This window comes from Pteronotus mesoamericanus, unplaced genomic scaffold, assembly GCF_021234165.1.
Source record: "Pteronotus mesoamericanus isolate MK-2021 breed Mesoamerican mustached bat unplaced genomic scaffold, CSHL_Meso_final scaffold_125, whole genome shotgun sequence".
Lineage (NCBI taxonomy): Eukaryota > Metazoa > Chordata > Mammalia > Chiroptera > Mormoopidae > Pteronotus > Pteronotus mesoamericanus.
The window spans coordinates 7,974,704-7,986,590 of NW_026555304.1; the positions used below are offsets into that span (position 1 = coordinate 7,974,704).

The window sequence follows — 11,887 nt, forward strand, 5'->3', positions numbered from 1 at the left end:
GTAAAATTGTCATTATTCACAGACAACATGATAGTGTACAAAGAAAACCCCATTAGTCTCCATCAAAAAACTGCTTAACCTAATAAGTGAAATTGGCAAAATAGCAGGATATAAACTCAATAATCAGAAATCAATGGCATTTTTGTACACCAACAATGAAATATCAGATAGAGAAACTAGGGAAAAAATCCCATGTACTAGAGCAACAAGAAAAATAAAGTATCTAGGAATAAATTTAACCAAGGAGGTAAAAAACCTGTACTTGAAAAACTACACAACATTGAAGAAAGAAATTAAGGAAGATACAAATAAATGGAAGCATATGCCGTGCTCATGGATTAGAAGAATTAGCATCACTAAAATGCCCATGCTACCCAAAGCAATCTACAGATTCAACGCAATCCCTATTAAAATATGAATGACATATTTCATAGATATAGAACAAATACTTAAAAAATGTACATGGAACCAGAAAAGACCCTGAATAGCCTCAGCAATCTTGAGGCACAGGAACAAAGTAGGAGGGATCACAATACCTGACATCAAACTATAGTGCAAGGCCACTGTAATCAAAACAGTCTGGTATGGGCATAAGAACAGACACACAGATCAATGGAACAGAATAGAGAATTTGGAAATAAACCCAAGCGTCTACAGTCAATTAATATTTGACAAAGGGGGCATGAGCATACAGTGGAGTAAAGATAACTGTTTGAATAAATGGTGTTGAGAGAACTGGACTGGTACATGGAAAAAAAAATTAAACTAGACATTCAAATTACACCATACACCAGAAAAAACTCAAAATGGATAGAAGACTTAAATACGTCATGACACAATAAAAGTTGCAAAGGAAAACACAGGCAGGAAAATTTCAGATATCCCCCGTAGCAATATTTTTGCTGATGTATCTCCTAGGGCAAGGTAAATAAATGAAAATATAAACAAATGGGACTACATCAAACCAAAAACTTCTGTATGGCTAAAGAGACCATCATCAAAATGAAAAGGGAACAACCATATGTGGGAGGACATATGTGTCAATGATACATCGGGCAAGGGTTTAACTTGAAAAATATATAAAGAACTTATATGACTTAACACCAGGAAGACAAACAATCTAATTTAAAAATGGGCAAGGGATCTGAACTGACACTTCTCCAAGGAGGACATACAGATAACCCATAGACATATGAAAAGATGCTCAACATCATTAGGCATCAGAGAGATGCAAATTAAAACCACAATAAGTTATCACCTCACCCCTGTCAGAATGGCCATCATTAATAAATCAATAAGTGTTGGTGAGGCTGTGGAGAAAATGGTACCCTAGTACACTGTTGGTGGGAATGCAGACTGGTGCAGCCAATGTGGAAAACAGTATGGAATTTCCTTAAAAAACTAAAAATGGAACTTCCTTTTGACCTAGCAATTCTATTACTGGGTATATACCCTAAGAATCCCAAATCACCAATTCAAAAGAACTTATACACCCCTATGTTCATAGCAGTGCTATTTACAATAACCAAGTGCTGGAGACAGCCTCAGTGCCCAACAAGGGATATTGGTCAGTGCCCAACAAATAAACAAGTGGATCAAAAAACTGTGGTACATTTATACAATGGAATACAATGCAGCAGAAAAAAAGAAGGAACTCCTGCCTTTTGTGACAGCATGGATGGAAGTGGAAACTATTATGCTAAGTGAAATAAGCCAGGCGGTAAAAGACAAATACCATATGATCTCACCTGTAAGAGGAACCTAATGAACAAAATAAACTAATAAACAAAATAGAACCACAGGCATGGAAACAGAGAACAGGTGGAAAGTGACCAGAGTGGACGCAGGAGGGAGATAGTGGTGGAAAGAAGGGAAAGGGACTAAACAAAGAACATGTATGAATGTCCCACAGACATGGACAACAGGGTGGAGATTGACCACGAGAGCAGGGGTTGGGAGGGGAAGAGGATGGCAAAAGGGGAAAAATTGGGACAACTATAATAGAATAACAATAAAAAATAATTTTAAAAAGTACCATAATTAGATCTTAAATGTTCTCACCACAAAAAAGAAATGGTAACCATGTGACAGGATGGAGGTGTTGGCTGAGCTGTGGCGATCATCATTTCGTCATACATAAATGTATCAGATCAACGTGTTGTACATCTTAAACTTACACAATGTTAATTATTGTATAATATATATTTCAATAAAGCAGGAAAAATACCACAATGAAATAAATATCTCATTTGTTGTTTTAGAAAGAGAACTGCATCCCTATATGCTTTATTTCTGGGGCAAATAATGACCAGGTCAACTCCATTAACTACATTTTTAGTCAATTCATGGACCCCAATGATGATGGGTCATTGTTGTAAAACCTGACTGATAGAGGATAGGGGAGAGAGGTCAAAGTGACTGAGCCATGGAGCCCACAGCTCCATTCTGATTAAGCCAACAATATGGTCTTACCCTTAGGGACTCAGCTCTCACCTGCTGGTTTACCAAAGGAACCCAAGGCCTTCTTCACTCTTCCCCGCACTCTTCCACTTCCTCTAACTCCTATTAGAGGAAGTTGGGGATTCCTGGGTCCTACAAGGAACAGGTATGCTCCAATTCCCAGCTGAGGGACCCAGTGAGCTGAGTGGGGCTGCCGATGAGGACTGGGCTAGAGGTAGGTGTTGGTATTTCATGATCCAAATCATCTGGATCAAAACACTGTTGGAAAGGGAAAGTGGAACGCTGATGGCTCCTCTCTTGCTCTTTTCAAATACTGTGTGTGGGTTCTTGTTCATGAGGATCCATAAGCACCTTTTAGGAGATGTTGAGGTTTGACCTTGAAGACGTGACTATACAGCCTTGATATTTTCACGTATTTCTAGGCTATTATGATACTATTAAAACTAAATGTGAGAAACAAAAAAAAGAGAAAAGAAAAAAAATCCCAAGAAGACTCATAATTAAACTGAGAACAGTATTCCCCAAGGGCTTCACTCTCCTCTTAAGAGCACTTGGTTCACCAGGAGAAAATGGAAATCAGAGGGCTCCAGTGGAAACAGGCTTATTTATTAAAGCATATAGATTTGTCAAACTTTAGCAATAACTGTAGTTAAGTATATCTCTATAATAAGTTGAGCTACAGAAAATGTATCAACTTATATATTACTGTACCTGAAGAGCTTGTATCAATACATGTTTTGCATAGATTTCCAACAGCTCAATGTAAACACAGCTAAGCTCATGTGGAGAATGCTGTGCTGAGAATAAAAATAGCTATAAGCAGGCCAGGGGAGTTGAACAGGAGGGCATGCTTCCTGAGCAGTGTTTCTGCCACAGCTGAGTGCTTCTGCTCTGACATACACTGAACCACCCACTTCTCTTGTCCTCATAACTTTGCTGCAGAGCCAGTGTGTTTCACGCCTGTCCAGGTCCCCAGAGATCCCCCACTTCAGCCAGAGAAGTTCTGAAAGACTTCGGCGGCCTGTACCCAGTCCTGGAAGCAGGCACACCCTCGCTCCCGGATCTGCTTGCGCCCTTTGTTGGTGATGACCTCCCCACTGGGTTTCAGGATCACAAGCTTGGGGGTGGCTGTGATGTGGTACCTGGTCCTCAGCTCACTGCAGGAGAGAAGAGGACAGGCCAGGGGTCAGCACAGGGGTGAGGTATCTGCTGCCACACCTCTAAAGGGATTGGGGCCTCTCCTATGCTCACGAGCCAACCCTACACAGCCTCAGAACCCAACCTGCCCGTGCCCTCCTCGTATGCTTCGGGTCCCCTTTGAGCCTATTTCCTTTCCTGTTATCAGTTCCACACCAGTGCTCTCCCAGAGGAGTGTACAGTGGTGGGACTGCTCTGTGTCTGTGCCGCCCAAGTCCATGGCCACAGACACAAGGGACAAATGAGTCCTCAAAATGTGACTGCTGTGACTGAGGAACTGAATCTTTCATTTAAATTTAGGAAGCCACATGTGGTTTGCGGCTCTCCTATTGCACAGTGCAATTTTAAACCCACAAACCCAATAAATTTATATCCCTTTCTACATCTCGAGGTTGAAAATAGCATGTATATAGGATGGTAAAAGTTAAAATTTCATGAGTTCTAAATAAATGCAAAGCCTTATTCGACATTCTGCCCTACAAATCCAAGGTCATGCTGATTAACATTATGGATGAAACATTTCGAGTGCAACCCCATAAGAGGCCTGTTTACAAAATGACTTGTGTTTATTCAGGGAAAGGAGTGTCCTCCTTAGTTTTCCAAATCTCCCCATGATGGGGATTACTACTCTCAGGTCAGGGCAGCTGATGAAAATCCCCCTTCTGTGTCCCTGGCCAGCTTGCAAGGGCCTCACATCAATGTCAAAGGTAATCTGATTTCCCTCCTCTGTCAGCCTCAGGGCGGTGAACCTGAGTGGAGGAGAATGCATTTGAGACCCTCATGTTACCAAATCTTCCACCAACAGCTCCATCAAGGTCTTCCCAGTGTTTTCCAGGTCAAAGACAAGTCTCAACTCAAGCAGAAAAACACCTATATCCAACAGGGAGAATATACCTTGTTTTCAAACACCAGTGAAAGAGTGACAAACTGGCTGTGCTCTCCATCAGAGTGGGGGTCTTACTGAATTTCAAATAACCAGTAGTACAGAGACCACTCGATCAGACCATAATAAAATGGGATTAGAAACCAATAAAAAACACTTTTTTGCAATGAGCTTAAAAACTAAATAACCATATATATTAAATGTAAAATAGCAATGCAGACTACAAAATAATTAACATGAAATAATATGGAGTATACCACAGATCCCAAGCTGGAGATATAATTTGACACAGGAAGCTCTGTTCTTAAACATCCTTATCCAAAAGTAGAAGGCCTCTAGATCGACCAGTTCTGTATTTATTTTAAGAGGCTAGAAAAACAATGATGTAGCCAACTTAAGGAAGGTGGAAAGAGGCAAAAGAAGTTTAAGGACAGAAATCACTGAAATAGGAAATAAATCTAAATAGGGTGAGCAATAAAATCAAACTATCTTGTTAGGAAAGACTAAAAACTGGAGTAAATCTCTATCAAAACTGGGCTAAGGAGAAGGGAAGACAAGAATATCAGAAATCAGGGGTTCTTTCAGGCAGGGGCACAGGCAGATGCCACTGTCGCTCTAGGAACATTCAGCAATCCCCAGATGGCTTATTCCCTGAGGAAACCTTGAATGTGACTGCCACTCCAGCAGCTTCTGGAAGCCAGTCCACACATGTCCACTACTTACATGAAGAGGAAAAAGAAATAAGTGGGGAAAAAAAATATGTGAACTATTATAGGAAAACAATCATGCATAATGAGAAAGACATGATAGAGACAGCCCTGCTGAAACCGCATTACAGGCCTGAAAAACCCAAACCACATCAAACTGCAGACTGAGGGCACAAATGGATCCACCCCGAAAAGCCACGGTGGTCTGGGAACTCAGGTGGGGCTGATGAGAGATGTGACAGAGGAGATGACCCTCTTCAGTATTTAAAAACCCTGCACAACCCCTGAATTTTGAAATGCCTAAGGAACTAGCTTTCCCCAAAGGCATAAAACAAAAATATTAAAGAGGAACAACCCAAAAGGCTCTCTGCACAAAAGCTCAGGGACATGACCAGAGGCCTCATTGAAGCTCTCTGTGGCCATGTGGGCAACTGGGTTATGTCAGCACCTGACTCTGGGCAGTGGGGGCAGGCATGCAGCCAGGAAGGGAAGCCGTGGTCTGGCCTGTGTCTTTTCCACCCAGGGCCTGGGGCTTACCCGCAAGAAGACTAGGTGGCCTTTGGAGGGTGATGAGGGGAACCTGGAAATCCTGAGCCCACCAGGGGCATGACTCAGCATGTGCATCCCTGTCAGATTCCAGCACTGCAGTCACTATGGCTCCAGGTCCCACCTTTGGGCAGCATGTCTGGAACAGCAGCATCTTGGAGTGTGAGATCCCTGACCAACAGCAGCAGCATCACCTGGGAACCGGTCAGAAATGCAATCTGCATCCCTGACAGTGAAGCCCATTTGCCCAAGTTTGCCTAACCTCCAGGGCCTTCCACATTCCCATCCACGGACCTAGAGGCCAGGAGTGTTGGGGAGAGCAGGCAGGAGCTGAGGACAGTGCCCTAGACAGCCAGGGTAGTAGAGATCTATGGCTTGCTGCTCAGCACCCTTGGCCCACCCTTGGAAAGCATGCCTTTCCACTTTCTGGCATTAACTACCTGTGTCACTTGGACAAGTTAGTTAACCTCCCTACACCCCAGATAGCTCACCTGTGCTGCAGAATAACAGAACCCCCAGTTGTGAAGATGAAATGATTAATACATATGTAGCTTAGCAAAGGGCTTGGTGCATAGTAAGTGCTCAAAAAACACTGGCTATTCTCCCTCAGTGGGAATGATGCGGCCCCAATTCCAGTTGGGCCAGGTGCCCAGTCTTTGCCCTTGGCTATTTCAACTAGCATGAGAATGGGTAACTAACAGGCTCAACTGGTGAGACTTTGTGGAGCACTTGCTTGAGTGCTGGGAAAGAGGAAGGTATAAGAATGAGTAGCCCAAGATACCACAGCCACTCTTTTCATGAGGAGAGACTGGATTTATTAGCCAGCCTCCAGCTGCAACCTAAGCATAAAACAGCCAGCCAAAGGCAGAGCTGCAAAACTATCCTTAGTAGCCTCCTTGCTTCCTCAGACCAGCCTACTGGTGTTCCAGTTAAGCTGATGGATATCTTTCATTTGTTTAAGCCTGGATTTGGTGTTGTTTTAATCATTTGCAACATTAAATCAAGCCCTGATAGTCAGGGGGATGCTAGGCAAACTGGGCTTTTAGGAACACAGAAGAGGTTTGGAGTAGACATTTTGTTGCTCCAGCTTATCTTGAAAGAGTCACCTACTTGGGCTTTCAAATCCCCAACCTAGCAAACTCTGCCTGGGGACAACTGTAACCTTGGAACCACACCTTCCTCCCCTGGAGTCATCTGATCCCTCTGGTGGCTGAGCTGTGTCCAGAGAGAATAGTCTGTGCTTGGAAAGGAGAGAACCTTGTCACTGGGCAGAGGGAAGTTGTGGTAAATGAGCATTTTAACCATTTCAGGAAATCTAAGAGGCCTGTTCCTCCTTGCTCTCAGTGCTGGGTGCTGTTGCAACACTGATGTCTTCCCTTCACCTAAAGCAGTGCCTCACTGTCCCTGCCTGGCACAACCACTTCTGGGTTGCCATGGCAACTTCTGGCTCCAGTCCCTTTCCATCTTGGCCACTAGCGGACTGCTACAGAGCAAATCTTTCTTCCTGTTCCAATCATGTACCTAACAAGCACCCTGTAGACACCAAGCACTGAACAATGTCAAGTCCAACAATAGGGGCTACAGAGAGCCCCAAACGCACACTCCTACACAGGGTGCTGTTAGACTCAAGCTATGAAGGGGAAAGGCCTCCCAAGCCAGAAATGCTCCCAGTGTCCCCGGGGGCATGGAGGAGGGACTGCCAGGGTGGCTCCAGCATTATGGGGACATGGTATGTACAACCTCTAGAGTTGGGAAAATGTGCAAAGTATTCTGGAACTTCAGTTGTCTGATCTGGACAGAACACAGGTGGAAAGGGTGGGGGTGGGAGACAAATGCAGCCAAAGACTAGAGGGCAGGGCAAGATGTAGAATGAACCCTGTGGGCAACAGGAACTCAGAAAACTACTGGAGAGCTGGGGTAGGGCATGGCAGTACCATGCCTGTCTATGATATGATGAAGGAGATGTGAGAAAAGGAATCCATCAAATGAAGACACAACGTCTAGGGGGGCCAGTTAGAATATTCTAACAATAAGGATGAAAGTGAAGAAAGTAGAAAGGAGGAGAAAGAAGGAAAGGACTGGAGAGGCATAGGCTTAGCCAATTCAGGGCCCGACAGGGATGTGTTGAATCAGTAAGTCCAGGAGGAGCTGGACTCCCAGGGGAGAGGGCAGAATTGAGCAGCTTGGCACATGCACTAAGTCTACCCCAGGGCACTGATATTGCTAATGGAACTGCTTTCTACCCAGGAAATGAAGCCACAGCCAGCTATTTTCCATCTAATCCAAACCTGTTGAACTGGAAGCTAAAGTGCTCCATCCACCTGGCCTATGGCTGCAGGCAGTGGTGAGAACTAGAACAGTAAGGGGAGTCTACTCCAGGCCTCACTGGGCTCTGGTGAGGTTCCAGAGCCCAAGTGAGCATGAGTGTTGTTAAGAAACAATCATAAAACCTATGTGACATCAACAGGAGCAGGTGTCAGCTGCACAGCAGCATGTGACAGGAATTCCTGCTGGCAAATTTAGTTGTTACTTCTTTCTTGGGCCCATAACAAAGGGAAGGAAGCTGGGCAGAATGGCCTGTCATTGGCACTATCCCCATGTCCAGGCCTGGAAAGTCAGCCCTTCGCCTTTCCCATGCTGCCTCTGGAGGAGTGCCAGGAAACCTGTCCCTGTCCAGGCAGAAGGGCATCACTCACACAGGTTTTGTAGGGGCTGCACAGCAAAGCCAAGATCTAAGCAACTCTGAGGACAATATGGACAACTCCAGGCATTTTCTTCCTGCAGGGGCATTTTGCAGTGGTCGACCACCAGCCATGCCAAAGTGACCCTGCAGATGCTCTGTGGTGAGTTCCTCTCTTCCTCCCCAGACTTGCCATCCTCAGTAATCTGGCGGGCAGCCACTGAGGGAAGACAGCCCAGGGCCTTCACCATGACCCAAGGAGCCCAGGAGGTTATTGTCCCAGCTCCACCTTACCACAGCACCAAGCAGAATGCTCGATTCTGAACACATTAGGATCTTCCCCCTCTGCTGCCTGGATGCTTCCTACATTCCTTAGTTCTCCTTGGTGGCGGCTACTTCCATTTTGCACCTCTTCTGATTCCATGAATGCAGGCTAGGGTAGCAGAACTGAGGGCACAGCTCTAAGAATCCCAACAAAAAACCTCTTTCTGAATGTACAAACAGCAATGACAAGGTCAATGAAGTGCAGTCTGGAAAGGGGTAGGGACAAGGAGCTAATATCCCCAAAAGAAAGACCTGAGGCTAGATCCCTCAAGAAATCAGGTTCCTGACCTGAGACTGCCCAGTGAGGCCACATGCCTCCAGAGCCTGGGCTGCTCAGCCGACTGAGGGGCTTCATTGGCTCCCACCAGATAATAGGTGAAACAGAAGGAACTTCTGATTGTGATGCATCATTCTGCTCAGCAATTCATGCCTTGCCTCTCATCACCCTACCAGTGATTCCCAGAGTTGGGCTCTGCTGGGGAGCCTGAGCTCTTGGCATGATTACTGTCACTTTCAAAACTGTGTTCTTTTAAAAGCTGTGTATAACTTGAGTACTAAAGAAATCAAACCCATTTTACAACCCAGTTCTAGATGTGATGCTATAATGCATCCTTTTGCCAAGTAAGTCATGCTCATTTGGACCCATAATCTGTTGACTTTGCTACTCCTGCTGTGAGAGAAGCAGGCTTGCCCACCTCATCTCTTCCTCAGCATCACCAAAAGCAGGTGTTGGGGAAATGGGATTTCCAAAGATAGCTTTCATTTTTAATTGTCCAGAAGGAATGTCCTCTCAGGACAATTAATTTGGGAGTTAATGCCACAACTAAATAATAAGTCCCGGAGAAATGCAAAACTTTCCCCTGCAAAAACAAAGCACAGAAGTTCTCTGCGTCTGTTAAGGAGATGGTGCGGTAATGCACTTCACAAAGTGTGATTTAAACCCAAGGCTGGACGCTTGTGTCACAGGAGACCCCAAGAGGCTGACATTGGGGCCCAGGTCATATTCCCTCTCTGCCAATCCACACCCAAGTTCTCTTTCCATCCTCTCTCTCTTTACCCGAGTCCACCCTCCTTCCCTCCGCGGAGCCCCTGATCACAGCTGATGGAGAACTACGGGTTCAAGTTCTCCTTCAGTCACAAACTCTGAAATCCAACAAAGCTGAGGGTCTTCGCCCTCTCACTTCTTTTCTAATGCTAGGAACCGGATGAGTTCCCTCAAAGCAAGGATTTGTGTCACTTCTGACTTCTGCCTCTGCAGGTTTCCCCTACAGTTAGTGCAGGAATCTGGTTCCCCTACAGACGGTGCAGAAATTGCCTTTGCCATTAGGAAATTCCAGGCATTGGCAGTAACAATGAAACTGCAGCGTGGCTAGCACTGGGTGCCTCCCACCTGGAGTTCCAGCCAGTTCCCTCCACCACCACCACCACCACCACCACCCCCGCCCTCCGCATCTCACCCCTAGTTCCTGCACTGCTGGCCTGGTCAGAGCCCGGCCCCACCTCCACCCCCCACCCCGCCATGGTCCCCAGTTCTGACCAGAGCGCCCTCCCAAGTCCTTTCTCCTGCTCTTCAGACTTGGGGTCCGCCCTGTGCAAGTGGGGCGGGGCACCAGGGGCTGCGGGGCTCAGGGTTTGCTCTTCGAACCGCAGCTTCGCCTGAGCAGACCCTCTGAGATAGGGCCTCGGGACACCCCGAGATCCGCGGGGAAGGGATTGCTCCAGTCTGCCAGCTGCTATAGCCTCCCGAGGAACCGGAGCAGACTACGAAGGTATCCTGGAGCGGCCTGACCCGGGATAGGGGGTCTGAGGAGAGGAAAGCTTCCCACTGCGGGAACAGGAACAGGGCTCGGGCTTCCGGGGACTCGCTGGCGAATTCCAACCCGGGTCACACTCACTGCCGGTAGGGGTCGTGGAAGGGCAGCGCCAGCCAGGCGCCAGGCAGCTGATGCAAAAAGTCTTCCATCTCCTGTGCGCTGCAGTCGGCGGAGACGAAGACCACAGCCAAGGGCGCGGGCGGGCGCGCCCGCTCCACCAGATCCGCGTAGAACTCGCAGAGCAGCGGCGTGAAGTCGCGGCTGGGCGCGCAACAGGCCGAAGCGAAGTATAGCGCAACCACCTTGTTCTGCAGAGCTGCCTCAGCCTCCACCCACGCACCGTCGCGGGTCACCAGGAGCCGCCCGCCCAGCACGTCCACCATGGCCTGCCCTGGGACACCTGTGGAGAAGCACACCTGCGGAGAGAAAAGGAGGGAGGAGGGGGCAATGAGCGCAGGTAAAGGGCCACTGGCAGGCTGGCAGCGGTGGCTCGTCTCCTTTCGCACGTCCTGCCCCCTGGACTGCGCAAGACCCTCCCTGGCCTCAGCACCTGCGGAGAAGAGGCGGAGAAAACTCACAAACACTAGCGACCCTAGTTGGAACCGCTGCAGCACTGGCCTCCAGGGAGCCAAGTCGCACCCTCCCGCCCCAGAGCTCTCCCCATACCCTTGTGTCCCGCCCCACGTTCTCCTCCTCAGCGCCACTCTCGGTCCTGCCGCGCCGCGCCCCGCCCCGCCGCGCCCCGCCCCCGGCTCCGGGGCTGTCTCCAAGCTCTCCCACCTCTGCGCTTTCCCCTCCCAGCTCCCCGTGCGGGGAGCCCACCGTGCCCTAGCGCGGAGTCCCCCACCCCGCATCTCTACCTCCTCGCTCCCATCCTGCGTTCCGTCTCGCCCCACCTGCCCCAGGTGTTCTGCCCACCTGGAAGCGCCAGGGAGGTTCAGTCAGGAGCAGCAATGGCGGGGCAGTGGAGAGATGTGCCCTGTAATCTCTCCGGATTGCCTAGACGGCCTGCGCCCGGCCTGGGAGGGTCCTGGAGTCCTGCAAGTAATTGGGGTAGGTTCTTAAAGAACAATTTATTTAAGAAGCAGAATATTAAAGTATCCGGCACTGCTGGATGCCCTGGGACCAAATAGTCCCAACTCCCTGACGCGGCGGAAGAGACACTCCCGTGGGCACAGAATTTAAGGTAGCGCCATTAAACTCAGTGATCCAGAAAAATAATACTATAATGCAGTATTTCAAAAATTCAGAATTAATGCCCAAAAAGTTCATGATG

General features: G+C 47.7%; 1 protein-coding gene across 1 annotated transcript; it reads right to left on the bottom strand.

Annotated features, from left to right (window-relative positions):
• Positions 1-3,178: 3,178 nt before the first annotated feature.
• On the bottom strand, positions 3,179-11,598 carry NXNL2 (nucleoredoxin like 2). Its single transcript, XM_054587956.1, has 3 exons — positions 11,530-11,598; positions 10,693-11,027; positions 3,179-3,617 (listed from the first exon to the last, which is right to left on the bottom strand). The coding sequence occupies exons 2-3, from the start codon at positions 10,992-10,994 to the stop codon at positions 3,449-3,451; spliced, it is 471 nt and encodes a 156-aa protein (XP_054443931.1). The 5' UTR covers positions 10,995-11,027; positions 11,530-11,598; the 3' UTR covers positions 3,179-3,448.
• Positions 11,599-11,887: the final 289 nt, after the last annotated feature.